This window comes from Mytilus californianus, unplaced genomic scaffold (genome assembly GCF_021869535.1).
Source record: "Mytilus californianus isolate M0D057914Y unplaced genomic scaffold, xbMytCali1.0.p SCAF_15, whole genome shotgun sequence".
Lineage (NCBI taxonomy): Eukaryota > Metazoa > Mollusca > Bivalvia > Mytilida > Mytilidae > Mytilus > Mytilus californianus.
The window spans coordinates 24,261,145-24,278,044 of NW_026262637.1; the positions used below are offsets into that span (position 1 = coordinate 24,261,145).

At 32.0% G+C, this 16,900-nt stretch overlaps 1 protein-coding gene across 2 annotated transcripts in view; it reads left to right on the top strand.

Moving 5' to 3' along the window:
• Positions 1–14,872, top strand: part of LOC127725717 (uncharacterized) — a 28,551-nt gene extending 13,679 nt beyond the window's left edge. The window contains exons 9-16 of one of the 2 annotated variants that reach the window (XM_052232894.1): positions 1,435–1,522; positions 3,122–3,219; positions 3,462–3,612; positions 4,752–4,898; positions 6,666–6,872; positions 7,732–7,947; positions 12,742–12,855; positions 14,683–14,872. In XM_052232894.1, coding sequence (XP_052088854.1) covers positions 1,435–1,522; positions 3,122–3,219; positions 3,462–3,612; positions 4,752–4,898; positions 6,666–6,872; positions 7,732–7,947; positions 12,742–12,855; positions 14,683–14,804 — 1,143 coding nt within the window. In that variant the 3' untranslated portion in view covers positions 14,805–14,872. The remainder of the gene's footprint in view (positions 1–1,434; positions 1,523–3,121; positions 3,220–3,461; positions 3,613–4,751; positions 4,899–6,665; positions 6,873–7,731; positions 7,948–12,741; positions 12,856–14,682) is intronic. The other variant, XM_052232895.1, reaches the window with a different exon arrangement.
• Positions 14,873–16,900: the final 2,028 nt, after the last annotated feature.

Genomic DNA, 16,900 nt, shown 5'->3' on the forward strand with positions numbered 1-16,900 from the left:
AGAGTACTTACAATCTTAGTCTCTTTCCTCTTGCAATTGCATAAAACATTTGATTTCTCTTCCCTTTACAAAAGTATACCCCATTCTAAAATAATAACTAGATAAAAAGAACTAGTGCCACTTTGTTTCATGAAAAAGAATTATATATAAAACATTCTGATTCAAACAAGAAATTCTCTGAAACTGATATCATCCAGATGATTGACTTTTTTATAGACAACATATTTATCAAGTTTGAATTGAAGGACTTTGTATTTCAACACACAATCGGCATTCCTTTGGGACCTTATTGTGATCCTCCTTTTGCCAACTTGTTCCTTTATTCATATGAGACAGAATTTATACAGGAGCTGCAGTCGTTCCGCTATAGAGATGATGTCCCTTTACTAAATAATCCAAAGTTTGGTGAATATGTGGAACGCACCTATCCCAAAAGAGCCTGAAATAAAGGATACCACAGATACAGTTAAGTCTGTCTCATATAATGACTTACATCTAGAAATTGATAATGTAGGTCGATTGAGAACAAAAATTGAGAACAAAACGTTACGACAATAGGGCTGCTTTCAGGTTCCTAATTGTAAACTTTCCATTTTTATGTAGCAACATTCCAGCAGCGTTCATTGAACTTGAAATAAAGTATACAAGAGATACAGTTTAAGTCTGCCTCATAGCATGACTTACATCTAGAAAATTACAATTGGTGTCGATAGAAAACAAAACTTTACGACGAAAGGGATAATTTCAGCTTCCCAATTTTAAACTTTCCATTTCTATGTAGCAACATTCCAGCAGCCTACATATGTAGTATATCTCTCCTAGTTGATACGATATTCCAGAGCTTGCGTTTCCTATCATAATTTCCCTGAAAGAGGGTTTACTGTTTACAAGAGAGCTACTGAACCAAAGTTTTAAAATGGTGAAGATGAAGTCATCCTTTCCAAGGTTTTACGGACACCATCACGAGTTCGTTGAATGTTATGGAATATCTGTGTCACAGATGGCCACGGATATGTTCCAATTGTCATAACCACAATCCCGTCCTCTTTTCTTCGATTATGATATTACCGAATGAGACTTTTCACCAGATTTGTACTTGCATGAGCAACATAACGTGTGCCACATGTAGAGCAGGAACTGCTTTACCTTGCGGAGCACATGAGTTCATTCCCGGTTTGTGTTGGTGAGGTTCGTGTTGATCAACATTTAGATTGCTATGTAGTATTTTGTGTTCGTCTTTTCGTCGTTTTCGTTTTTTCCCTTCATCTGGAACGCTCAAACACAAACATTTGGAACCCAAGGATGTAATAAGACCAAAACACGTTAAAACCTATATGACCAAAAGGAACCTAAAAATAGACTAATTCATTTAAGTTCAACTTTGCCTGAGAGATTCTTCATTTTAATGTATTAAAATATATTACATTTTACCAGAGATTACCATATCAAAACGTTCTATGGAGTCATCGCTACCCAAAACTCGCTTCAATTATGTCTGAAAACAAGCCAGGTGATCCAGAAGGTATGATTTATAAATATTGGACGGAAATTGCGTTTAACCGTACTTAAAATATACTATTCCTTGAATATAAGAGTTTTTAAATTACATTAATTTAGTTAACTGTTTAAAATAGCGAGGTTATTATTGTTGCTATTCCTGTGGTCCTTCCAAAAAACCGCAGAATAGTACCCTTACAATAAAATATATGCCATACTATTATAAAACCCCAAAATTTATACCTAAAAAAAGATTCTGACACAAACATAAGCATATAAGTTAGAACAGTTTTTGTAATTCGTAATTGCGAATTAAATTCGTTATCACAATTTTTGTAATTCGTGATAACGGATTTAATTGTAATAACGAATTTAATAATGCGTGATAACGAATTGTATAAATCGTTAAACCGGATTGAATTCGTTATCTGCCATAAAACCCCAAAATTTATACCTAAAAAAAGATTCTGACACAAACATAAATATATAAGTTATAACAGTTTGTGTAATTCGTAATTGCGAATTAAATTCGTTATCACAATTTTTGTAATTCGTGATAACGGATTTAATCGTAATAACGAATTTCATAAATCGTGATAACGAATTGTATAAATCGTTAAACCGGATTGAATTCGTTATCACGAATTCATAGAAATAGTTATCACATTTTTTTGAAATTCGTGATAACGGATTGAAATCATTATAATGATTTTTATGAATGATTATAACAGATTAAATTCGTTATCACGTTTTTAATCCGTTATCACGAGTTACAAAAAATTGTGATATCGAATTTAATCCGTTATTACGAATTACAAATACTATTATAACTAATTCCATACATACGTGATAACGAACTTAATTTGTGATAACGAATTCTACTATTCGTGATAACGATTTTAATTCGTGATATCGAATTCAAATTATATTTTGTGGAGGTCCTAAATAGGCTTCCGTAGATTAAAGAAGGCAGAAAGGGCAAACTTTGTAAAAAGAACGCATATATGTTATCTCTGACCTGCCACGTATTTTAATAGTCGTTTACACCATCGTAATTAACAGTTTATTTAAATGTCTGTATAGTTTAATTGTGACTAAATTTGCAAGATCATCTAAGGGGTGCCATGAAAAAAGCATAATGCGAGATGACAAATGTAAACAGGCTGTACTTTGCACAGACTCAAAATATTGACAAAGCGAATTTATAGGATTTCCGGGTCGCAACATGTGTTTCTGGAATAATCTCCATCAGGTCGAGATCAAAAGTTAAGAACGTCAAAGATAAAATTTTTGAATGCAGAAAAATTATTTTTAAACATGACTACATTTTAATTAAACTATATAATTACGCTTTCTGCTTTTCTGTAAAAAGGAAACGGGAGATATACGCAAATAAGACATAAGCCAACACCACTATCTCTTTTTGATTCTATAATGACCTTTGTCCTCGTATTATTTGCCACAAGCAGATACATCCGTATCTTGTCAAAAGATCTAGTTTTGATTATTCCTAGTTGTATGTTGTATTGAATTAAAAATACCCTACCCCTAAGTGGTTATTTTTTTTAGCTTACTGACGTTCCTTGCAATAATATATATAGTCTTGGCAATTGAATTTGAACAGGGAACCAAATAACAGATAATATTTTCCACTCTATGAATAAACCCCATTTCCATGGACAGCATAAAGCAGAATGGTTTAATGTTTCTGAGAATATTTACGTGAGTATTCATTTCAGTCAGGTGTGTATATTTAAACCAGATTTCAGTTGCAAAGATACTGAATATTGGAAATAATAATTAAGAATGAAGGCATTAAATTCTAAAATAAGGGTATATTTTAGCTCTTCAATGATTGTATTAAAAATATTTTAAGCCCTTATAACTAACATATCAAGATATTACATAACTAAAGTTACTTGAAATTTTATTCAATTTGATTTAAGTATATATTTGATTTTCAGGTACCTGACGAAAGCAGCTTTTATGCCCCCTTATATGGGAATTTTAAACCTATATGTCTCCTGAAAGGTTTCGCTGCAGTAACTAGTTTTCATAATCCAGTACTGCCAATCGATGTTGGACCTAGATACCAAATAGGACCTTCAAGTAATAGTATGTTCTTTAATGGTAGCACTACATTTTTATAATGATTACTAGTATTGGGAAGTAACCTTTAAAGAATTTTTGTTGAAGTGAGAAAAATCAGACACAAGCGTTACCTTAATTAGAAAGAAAGTTTCATTGACAAGTTACATTATCGCGCCACATGTAAGACGTCAGATAATTTAATATTGGTGCGCTGAAAGCATAGATTTATAAATCGCACTTTACAAGACAAGGTTCCTCGTCCATCAGACAAAGGTGACCTTAAGTGGATTAGGCTTCTCTGTTTGGTCCCTTTTAGTCATATAGCCTATGAACTGTTCAAGTATTGAAACACCATAGGCTTTCAAAGTTTGTGGTTTGAGCGGTCCCTGATGAAGATCAACCCAGGTGAGCGCTTCGGACGCATCACATCTTTTAAAAAGAGGTATTTCCTTTACATTTACACCGGGTCGATATCGTCACTTGGGGACTGCTGGTCCCCGAGTGTATCATCAGTTCAGAAATCAATGCTTCGGTACTTACATGATTCATAATGTACCTGTTTGGGGGAAGTCAGTTTCTCGTTGTATTGTCATTTTTTGTCATTATGAGATATGGTTTAGATCGATTTCAGTTCTTTTCAAAATCATAAAATAAAATAAAGGCTATAACTGTTAATGAATTAATAAATTATTTAAAAACTTAAGTTCCAACTCCCTCAGGTACAGTGGACCTTAGATGAATTTGGCTATTTTTTCCTTATGTTTATTTTAGTCTTAAAGTTCCTAACATGGCTACGTATGTTGACTTCCCTGGCTTTCAAATGTTTAGGTTTGAGCGTTCCTAATAATTTAAATCCATAAATCGTTATTTATAAAATGTTTTCATTTACTAGGACTGGGTTAATACCTCTGCTGATTGACTGTAAGTTTCCATCGGGATATCATTACCTCAGTAGTTATTGCGTAGACTCTTACATGACTTGTAACATTTTTTTATTGTAAAATATCAGTCTTTTCCAACCTGCATGATTTGAACACATACATAGAACATGTCAAAACGTTACTGCATATCAGAAAAATAAAGGCAACTAAGCGATGGTTAAGCTAAATATTTTAACAAGATAATTGTTCAGAGGTTATCGTGTACATTTTTTTTCTTTTCAGAAATTGTAAAACCAGCATTGGGGTATTTATCAGGTATCCCACCTACACCTGGGGCGTGTATATTAAAGTCCTTGGACAAACCTCCTGTACCTATTTACCTTCCAGACGGATCTGTTCCAAATACGTTATATAATGTTTCTCAAACAGGTATATATTACACACTTTACTTAGTTACGTGTAAAATAGTCAAATAGTCAAATGTCAATGTCAGATGCATTTCTGAGACATACAAAGGATGAATGGATTTCCGCATAGTCAAGGCTAGTTAAATCAATTTTAAGTTTTACATATTAATTTTGCTAGCTTATAATAACAGTAAGCAGTACAAATTTAAATGGACTAGATAAGCATTTCGACAATTGTTATCTCTTCAGTGATGCTCGACGTCAAAGTATTCGTTAGTCTAAAACATAATACAAACGTTCATGGGATTATAAAACAGAAAGAACCACTAGTTTTGCCAAACCCGAGCAAGGAATAAGAGTTATGCATGAATTAGAATACATCAAATAATTTCAAAGGATTTCTGTAGTAAGATTTTTGAAATGTCTGCATCGGTACCAGCATTGATTTTTGATGTTGCAAAATTTTAGGATAACAAAATGTGTATGGCTAAACGTTTGAGTCAATATATTGTCGATACTTATCCAGTTAATGTGTACTGATTGAAATTTAAGACTGGGAAAACACGATTTATTTTCAGTTGGATGTGGCCTTTAAATACTAGTAGCTTTCAGTAACTGCGAGTGCTCTTAGATCGAAACCTTGTGTTTTTTTTTATCTTTTTGTGATGATTTTATGAACGCTTATAGCCAATTTGATGAGTCAGGCCTTTTTCAAACTGATCAGCGTAGTTTGTGTTAAGCTGTTATATATTGATCTTGATTCTCGATATTGACACAAATGATCGACTTGAAACTAGAATATATGACGTGATAATTTCAAAACACTCATCATAGACCCCAGGCTTTAACTTTTGTTCATCAGACGCGCATTTTGTCTACAAAAGACTCATCATTGACGCTCGAATCAAAAAAGTTAAACTGGCCAAATTAATTACGAAGTTGAATAGCATTGAGGACCCATAATTTCGGAAGGTTTTGCAAAATACAGCTCCGATAATCTATTCCTTGGATAGAAACTCCTCAGTATTTCGAAAAATTCAGTTTTGTAAACAGTTAATTTATAATTATGACCATATCAATGATAATTCATGTCAACACAGAAGTGCTGACTACTGAGCTGGTGATACCGTCGGGGAGGAATGAGTGATTATAGTTAGTGCTTTGTTTTTAGTTTAAGCCTACATCAGGCCGTTGTTTTTCGCTATTGAAATGTTTCAAATTTGATCATGACGGGGTCTTTTATGGATTTCTAAAGTTTATGGGTTTTGCTTATTGTTGGCTTAAATAACTAGGGTCAAAATTCCATGTTAAAAGTAATCCTCTTAAACGGATATGTTGAAAGGTTGCAAGAAGTCTGCAAGCTGGTTTGAATACACGACACTAAGATCATACATGTACTAAACCTAATGCACGCTAAAAGTTCATATGGAAGGTATCATACGTACAACCTAATTCATATTGTTTGATTATCGGCTTATTGTGTTTAAAAAAAGATGGAAGATACAAAGTGGACATTTAAAACTGATATGTCAAAAAGAGATACTGACAACGACATGCCAAAAAACCGAAACATGACAAAAAGACAAACAAGTCCACTAAACACTGCGAAAAACAAGAATGAGCAACACAAACCACACAACAACTGGGACGATCTTAGGGCTAAGAAGATAGTCTTTTGAAAAATATACTGAGAAATAATTTTTCAAAAGCCATTCAAACAGACCAGACAAAATATTTTCTGTATTTTTTGTGCATGGTTTCTTCTATATGCTTCTTTGTTGTTATTTAGGTTGCTGGTTTTCATTTGACAAATGTCCTAATCATTCTGCATATGAGAAGGCTAAAAGACCGGTATCCACGCCTTTTTATCGCGACATAAACGCGGAAATGAAAGATAACTCAGGAACAAATGAAACAATCTGCCTAAACAAAGTGTCTGAAATGATAACAAAATGTGGTAACGGTTCATCCTTTGCAGTAATATTTGGACCAACAGGTAACTAAGAAATACACAACAAACATATTTTAGGGTTAACTTTGAAAAAATGTCCTGTAAAAAGCTCATTCACGTAGAATCGGAAATGTTGCTTAAAAATGCTTAGAATTAAACTTTTTACCATGAAATGTAAACTATTTTCTGTCTTTCTCAATGAGCAGACACTCACTTTTGCATCGAAGGTCAGATCAAAGTTCAACGTAATAAGTAAACAACTAATACTGAGACTTTTATCTCTTATATATGTCATAGTAATGCTGTTGAACGCATCAACGTATTATGGTGAATAATATAATCTCCTAGAAGAAATTTCCATATAATTCACAAAGTACTTTCAGGGATACAGAATAAATCTCGAACACATTGGGAAACATTGTAATTTTTCTGCACTGTGTGGGTTCTTCCGTGCGACAAATATCAGTTTTAATATTGAAGCGCTGTTCATTTTTATATATAAATGCCTATGTTCGCGTTTATCTGCCCAGCATTTCGATATAATTATCGTTTCCATTTCGGACGTATAAGAAACGGTTACATGATTTTTGTGTCAGTTCTCTTATTAATGTCTGAAATTCCTTTTGAATGCAGAAAGATATATTGTATTGGTAAGGGGTGTTTAACGACATTGACTATAGATATCATTTATGTATATCTTATATTGCTCTATGGATATTAAGTTGATTTACAAGTATTAAAGGAATAGTTTTATGATCTTTTCTTTCGCAGCCCACTAACAAGAATAGGTATATGGAGTGAAAAATTTCGATCTCCCCATATGCACCTTCTTTAAAAAAAAAACCACACGGTGTTTAAGCATCTACAATTCAAGGATTTTAATTGGTCATTTTTTTTATTATAGGAGCAATGACACTTGGCGGCGATGGATGTTATTTTGCCACGTATGGATGTCCTAGGGTAAAATCGATGGCCTCTGGTTTCTTTAGAGATTCATGGGCAGAGCAACATGTCAACGGTGCTCACGATGAATCGGCATGTTTATCCAGGGCATTACCACAGTGGAGGTATTGTGGAAGTGATCCAGCATTTCCCATGGCTAGTATATATAAACCAACAGGTGAAAAAATACATAATTGTCTAAAAGGCCATCTTTTTTTGGTATAAGTTCATCTGTAATACAAATATGTTGCACTTTATATGAAACTATCATTAAAAATCATAATAACTTTAAAAGGCAACAATAGAGGACGCAGGAAATTACATTTGTTTAAAATTATTTAAACAGTCTAAGAACCAGACTGTAACATTGGTATCTCTTAAATTTATTTGTCAAAGAACCAATATCATTATACTCCCGATGTCTAAAGTGGGTGATATATAGTGATAGGGGTGCGTCTGTCGGTATGTCCGTTCCTTCGTTTGTCCTTTTATCATGTACCCACAACTGCTCTTGAACTGCTTGTCAGATTTTTGTAAAACTTTCACAGACATAATAAACATGATGTTTTAGTCCACATCGTATTTTTTTGTATCAGAGTCATTAATGGGTTATCCTAGTTTTAGCTATAAGCTCTAATTTTTTTAGATCATCAAAGGTGAATTATTAGAGAGAGAACAAATATTTAGTTAAAATTAACGGTATATGTCTATTTTATCAAGGAGATCCGAATATAACTTCCTTTGTCTAACGAATATTTGTTATTTTAACTATTTTTTGTTATATTTTCCTTTCACAGTATTTTATTCCCGTTTAGTCGCACTTTGTACCATATTACAAATAATAATAACGATAATGAAAATGATACCCAGATAAAAGTATCCTATATATAAAACAAATAAAATAAATACTTGATAAAAATTATACAAACTCGTTTACCTTAAAAATCACAGCAAAAAAAACAAAAAAACAAAACAAACAAACACAAAAAGTGATGTTAATTGATGATACTGTGCAGCACTCCATATCATTTTGGAAATGTTAAACTTGTTTGATTCGAGTGACACCTGTGTGTTACATAAACGAAATGCACGTTATGCGAACTAAATTATAAGCATGGTATCTTTGATAAGTTTAAATCTTATGCCGTGGGGGTGAAGAGTGACACAACATAGGGTTTCCATTGAGTCATACAATATTTCATTCATCGGAATTTCTCTTAAATATACTTTTGTACAGATATTTGGAATTAGTTACATTTACATTTTACACGTATAATAAATTATTGTTCCTCTACAAAGTTGACTGAGACTCATTAACAACTAATAAAGGTAATTGTGAACTTGAAATATTAACACATTGGTGTAAAATACAAAATGAACATATTTTCACGTTCAGCTCATGATATAGAGCTCGGTTCATGATCATATTCCGGTTTAAAATGCGGTTTGGTTGGAGCTAAGCTTTAAATTTATTTCCATTTTCGTGTTTCATTGTGCTGTTATTTTTTATTGACATTGGTCGTCCTTTTTATTTAAATACGAATACACTGAATTGTACTGTAAACTTTAATAATACATCTATCATCTTCAGTAAAACCCAAAACAGACTCCCAGAGGTCAAACTAAGGACTTAAACAATAGACAAGTGGCTATACCATATGTCTGGCTTAAATCTCTTTTTCAATTTCATTTACATTTTGACAACATTCATATAGATACAAAGAAAATTTAATTATCATTGAGAACTTGTGAAATATATGTTGTGACAGGAAAGTTCATCAATGTTTTCGAAAATGTGATTTCTTTTTTATCAAACAGTTCCGACTATTTCTGACTTCCCGATTTGACTTGAAAATATAAGTCGATTGGTTTTTTCAGAAATGTGGTATTTTAAATGCTATAAGTTTATATATGATACAAAACGAAAATGGTAAGAAATATTATTTGTAGGCATGGTACATGTAGGTTCAAAAAGCTACATAGGGTTTAAAGGGAAGAAAAGTAACCTTTTGCGACAGGTTTCATCTGGCAGTTTTGACTTCTTTGGACTGCAATATGTATTAATTGTTTCTTTTCATAATGATACGAATGCCTCTTATTTTTTCATTCCCTTAAGATAAAAGTCTTTATCAGTCTTAAACTAAATGCAACATTTGCAGGTGTAGATGACCAATTTAGATCTTAATTATCATAAATGGTGTCTAAAGGCGTATTTGCTAGTGCAAAACCAGTTTTAGTTTGATAAACTTTCCATTTGTTAATGAGAACCGGTTTTAAACTGGTTTCGAACTGAAACTGGTTTGCCATTTGTTATTCTCAAACCGAAACTGGTTCAAGAAACTATTCAAACTACGTTCATGGGTGGTTTGTGGTTTCGGTATAGGATTTAAATGGAGGCAATGTTGATGCAGTGTAGTAGTCGCGAAAAAATTTAAGCAGATTCTATGGTCAAATTGATTTTTTTTAATGGATTTTCAATACTTATATGTATATTAACCTTTTTGTGTTTGGTGTTTTTTTAGCTACACATCGTTTTATATAGATAATTAATGTTCATTATAAACACTATTCATTTGTTTCTGTTATTGCCATTTTTTCTAGTCTGACAGTTGTCTTTTTGTATGACTGATTGGCAATTAAAAAAAAACGTTTTAAATTGTTAATTTTTATTTGTTGTGAATTGGAAAATACTGAGATGACGAATAAATGTTTATGAGATAACAATCCGATAAAACAAAACAAAAATATGTAAACCTTTCTATACATGCTATAATTCAAAACTGGGAAGTAAATGGAAATAGCCTATGAAAACAAGAGCAAATGAAACTGTTAGAATTGTTAAAATTTGTAATTAGGTCTACATTTCTAGGTCCGTGATATTTGGTCTATATGTTGTTGCATTAAATTAAGCATAACTCATTGTCATGTTAAATTTAAAAAATGGCTCCATTCTCCAATTGGTCTATGAACACTGAAACATTTGACAGGTAACATGTAAGAGTTTTTGATTAGGTATGTTGATGGGAAACCACCATTGATAATTCATTGATATCGGTATGCAGTTTGCACATCTCATTTTAACAGAGATTTTTATATTTTGACTTGGTGCGTCTGTCATTATCTTACCAATAATGAATTCAGAGACTGGTTAAGTTTAATTTTATGTCTTAATTTTAAGTAAAAAATCACATCTTCGACTCTGCAGTGTCAGACGGACTATGTACATCACAAAAAATATTTCTTTCTTTAATCTCCCTAACCCCCCTCTTCAATGTACTCATTCATGTACATTTTGTAAGAGGCATAACTCGTGTAGCAAGCAACAGATCAAAGCTACTTTTAATAGGTACCTTCATCCTAATCTGAAACAATAGTGTAACATCACAACATAGAAAGACACACTATAAATTTTCAATTGAAATGACTGAACTCAATCAAAAGACATATTAACACTAGTGCACATACACATACACTGAACGAATAAATTTATTCTATGATACAATGTACATACAAAAATCAAAAGCACATGTAGTATAACGAAATCAGAGATCTATATTTTAATTAGATTGTACGCGGAATCACCAAGTAAATGTGTATTACATGGGAACACCTCGTTGCGTTGTTGAATACTGGAGAGAAATGAACGGAGTCCATCCACAAAATACATAAAAAATAATACAAGAAATGCCTATTGCTATCACGTATACCCTGTAGATTTACTGAATGGAAAGATTTGCGATTAATGTAGTTCCCTTGGAACTCTCTAGGTGCGCTAATAGGAATGTGTGTCCCGTCAATTACACCTATAAATCTTTAAACCGGGCCGTAACTACCGATGAGCCGCGTCTGAATTTCTGGCAAAAAAAATAATGATTTTAATAAAGAAAAAAAATATGGAGAAAGCTAGGCATGCAGAGGGTAGAACACATCTTTGCATTTTTACATCAAAAATTAAGTAGTGCATACTTCGAATAGTAATTAATGTTGACGTGCAGCTTCTGTACTTTTATTTCAACGTAAGGTATCAAACTCTCTGTATCTGATTACCATTGCCAGTAAACCAACATTTGGTTCTGCAATTATTAAATATCGCGAAAATGAATTATTGATAATGGATATTTTCCACATTATAAGTGCGCAAAGTAAATAAAAATTTAAATGGTTTGAATTCTTCAACTTGCTAGGTCAATACTATTAAAGAAGCATTCACAGATCACACATGAATACCAAAGCATCCCACACTTTGTGTGTAGTTCTCTTTCAAATAAAAGGAAGATTTGAGGCATTTTCAAATGTTTTGCTACAAACTTGGCTGCTATTTGTTTGGTTTAACAATAAGTTGGATGTCTTTCAGCTATATAATAGAGAGCAGGTTTTGTGATCATTCCTTTCGAATGTTAATTGGACAGGAGAAGACCTTGACAAACTATCAATTTGATTGCTTGATACTTATAATTTCCACAGAGTATTGTAGGAGTACTTCGGCCTGGCGAAAAAAAAACACGGTTGCACAATTACCCATGGTCAAGGTGACTAGAGAGCATATAATTTGTATCATTATTGATTCGGGTGTTATGCATTTATAAAATAATATTAGCAAAACAGATTAAATTATAGATACAATTCCAAGCGTAACATAATTGGTGGTATAAATTCGAGGCAAGTATCTGTAAACTGGCTCTGATAGCCTATTACAGTTCTTGATACGGTAAATATGAAACAATAACAATAAATATGATACAAAAAACGAAGGCAACAAGATATATTTAGAACCATAATATTACAAGATGTAAATAAACTTTACATTTGTTGAAAAATATCTAAACCTTAACCAGTTTTAAAACCTAACCCAAAACCAAACCAAACCAGTTTTAAACCAAAACCTAAAACTAAAACCAGTTTTTCTGTAACAAATAAGAACAGTTTGTATATTTGTCATACAAATACCAAAGTATAAATTTTCATTGATAAGGCCATATAAAAGTAGCAGGGAAGGGATGTTGGATTAAACCAGAGAAATGTCCAGCTGACAACTCACTGAATCACATGTTTTATGATGGATTTGGAGGTGCAAATCTTATGACAGGTAAATTATATCAGTCAGTAAAATTTTGAAATATATTCTTGCGTGACTAAATACCTAAACAAATTTGTCAACACAAACATGCATAAAAGCATTAAGGACCAGGGAATATTATAAACAAAAATAAAGATTAATAATATATTTTGCCACAATGTTGTTATATTATATGAATACAATTTATATAAAAATAAGAAGATGTGGTACGATTGCCAAAGAGACAACTCTCCACTAGAGACCAAAACACATAGAGGTTAACAACTATATTGGTTTTGTGTCAATTAGACAGTAGTTTTATGACACATAAAATTAAAAACGCAAAACTACACATAGAGCTCTACATGTGGACTTAATAATAGACAAATGATTATACATCATGCCATGCTCTAAATTATCTGCAATCTAAATAAGTTTTCAACTACTAGAGACTTTTAAAGATCTGGCTTTAACACCAAAGCATGCTTTTTAAAACATTATAATAAACGGTATGCGTCCACGTCTTTATTTACAAGCTTGTAGAGCTGACCATTTTTCAAATGTTGTCAGATTATACAAGAAAAACGCTGTTATTGGCAAGTAAGAAATTTTAAACCTAGTTTACATTAAAAATAGTACAGATGTAAGAAACAATTTCTTGCTACATACTGTTTAAACAAAAGAGAAAAATTAAAGGTATTTTATAATTTTTTTTAATCAATTAAGATCAGAATCCTATTTTCTTTAATGAAGGAGACTTAATTCTGTATTTGTTTCAATAAAATACAACCATCATATAAAGTTGAATGAATATATGTATTCAAATAAAATGTCCCGCAAGTAAATAGCCTTTTATTATTTTTAATCAGTACATGATTTCTATAATAATTCAAATAGATCATTTGCAATCAGAGATGGCAGGATATTCCCGCACCACATTAAATAAAGGAACACAATAAAACTATGCATCCTCTGGAAAGGTACAACACTGTCTGCAACTATTAGGAGACTCAATAACTCGCAGCAATATTTAAATTCGCATTATTCTATTATTAAGAGAGGAAACCTTATAGACACTAGGAAAATATCAGCAATTCAAATAAAGAAAAACAAAAATAACATGCAATTACAGCAAGAGTGATGTTTTGTTGAAAGTAAAAAGGCATTGCATGAACGTTATGAGAAATTAAAAGTACTAATGAGGATTCAATATTCTCCTCTCCATAAATAGCACCAACTCTGAGAAAATAAAAGAAAAACATTATTTACCAGTAATACTTTGTCGCAGGCCCAAGAAACATCGCTTTGAACCTTATATCTTTTCTTTTATCGAGTTAGAAATAACATAATGGTATATTTCTGTACGCTGTCGAAACAGTAATATCACCAGTTTAAACGTAGAACTGATATAAGAATACCAATTACAATTTTTTGTTTAGGTATGTTAATAAAAATTGCCTCATAGTCGAAACAATGCTGATTAGTGAAATGAGCTGGTAGCTTAAAACCTATATGAAACTATTTTTTCCCTCATAAATACGAAAAAGTGGAATGGATTTGAATTGTGGTAAAAAAACACTCGAGGGTTTGATAATGCCAAATCGTTGAATCCCTCGAAACCGTGCGATATTTCATTATTAGTTGTTTGAACGTTTTGTTTCCTAATCAACATTGAAATTACTTTCTGTAAAAAAAACTCAGTGTGGACTACAAAGGGGTATAAATATATTCACTGCCTTGATCGGACTTGTAGTGACTTTCAGGAATAAATCAATACGATTACTTGTAGTGTTTAAGACAAGAGTGAATATGTTCAGATAAGACTCAACATTCCAATATTGTACTGTCTTATTTTAGATGATGACATCGACAGCTGTTTTTCTCGGGCAGAATATTTCTGGAGACAATGTGGAAGTCATACTGAATATAAAGTTACAGCATACTTTAGACCAGCAGGGAAAAGACATATTTTTCCATGAGGAGATAAGCCCGTTCATTAAATTTCAACACATCCATGACATTTGTTGTCTTTCTGGTCAAATGCAAGTCTGGCACAGGTCTTATGAGTAGTCTTCCTACTAGTATACTAATTTCTTTTTTAATCAATTCTATGATTCTCTTTTTCGCCTTAAAAAGGCTAAAAAAACCATGTTTAAAAGTATTTTAAGACAAAGATTTTAAAGATACATTGTATCTCCAAAAAACTCATTGTCATGGTCATTTTATAAACTTTTTTGTATCTAATGCTCTTCATGAGAATACTATATGAAACGTGTGTGTAGTGTACTTCAATATGTATCATATATTTAATTTATTTTCACTAAATCAAATCGCAGATGGTAGTCTGTCTGACCTTGAGGCCGGTAACATTATGAATATATTTGAAATGTATATTTTCGAAACATTTTAGCATGTAAAGTTTAGTGTTTTATAAGTTGAAATGCACCAAAGTTGACCATGGGTGGATTTTGGCTGTTTTATTTAGACCTCGTTTTGTTATGAGTAATCACAAATTCTTGGATTTTTATATTTGTTTCATGCCTGAAGTACATTTTAGTTGTCATTTAATGTTCATGAGAAAGAAAATACTCAGTGAAAAAATGAAAAGTCCAATAAAAACAGACAACACCATGGCAAAAGAAGCAAACTAACGTAAAGACAAGCAATGATAAAAAAACACTCCAAAGAAAGTTAAAGATGAAGCAACATGAACCCCACAAAAAACTGGGGATGATCTTACTTGTTCCGAAAGAGATGGCAGATCCTGCTCCTGTAGAGGCACCCGTCATGTTGCTCGTGGAAAGTGCGAATTCAGCTGTTCGAGATCTACTAGTGACATCTGCTGTGTTGCTCTTGTTAAAGTATGTTGATGAATCGCATTCGTGATAAGTTACCACACATTAGAGTATTAATAAACGTCTCTTGTCTAACCCTAACGTATAAATCAAAAACGTTTTTCCACAACAAGAAACAAATGTCTTAGAAAAAGGTATTGTGGAATGGAGAATATTCAAGCTATACACATTTGTTCAAATCATACAAATATAAAAACAAATCAATAAAGACTATTGGATTTATCGGTAATAAGTTTAAATCACCTTGATATCATATTTATGTCATGTTCATAGTTTTGTAAGAATAGAATTGATTCACAATTGATCTTTCATTCATTCGTACATACATACATTTGTATTACATGTACTCGAACACCGGTAAACCTCCATTATGTCTTGTAATTAGAATGCATTTACTCTCCCATTTCTATCGATGATCTAACCTCCGTCGTGATGGTCTTCATTTTCTTTTGATACTTATGAAATAAGATGATGGTCGTTTATTGGTGCATGCTTGACTGATTTATATGAATCTATCGACGAAAAATTACAAAAAACAAAGAATAATAAAACAAGGAAAATTAATGCAATATTTTGGTATTTGACAGAATAGTGAAGGAAAACAAATTATGTGTTTTAAACTATGTTTTTTTTTTTCAAATGAGAGAGCGATGCGGAGAACAGAAATTAGCTTTTCTCTAAAGAACTCAACTGAGGGAGAAAGAATTAATGACATGGATAATTTATTTTACTGCGGTATTGAGTTCGTGTATGTTATTAAATTCTTAAAGAGAAAAACCTTTGTACAAAGAATTTTAAAAAATATATTCACGTCATTAAACTATTTTTGGAATGAACACTGGTAGTTTCTCTTTCATTTCTCCGAAGCAGTGGATCAAGATTTAAATATATTTTAAATACAAAAGACTAATGGGTAAGATATCTGTTTTATTTCATTTCACATTCTTGTCTTTTATTTCTAAAAGTATTTTGTATCACTAAATTATGTTTAAATTTGGAAATAAGTATATTGACATTTGTATTTTTTGTGTAATAAGCTCAATGAGTGATAAACGACACAGGTTCATTCTTTTTTTATTTTGATATATTCATTGTATAGATCTAGGATAAGGAATGCCCGGATTATGGTTGTCAATTTAAAAGTTAACACTAAGGGTCTGCTTCATTCGTTCTTGTTCGGGCTATACCCGGTAAGCCCTATCACGTGACCGTGTTAAAAG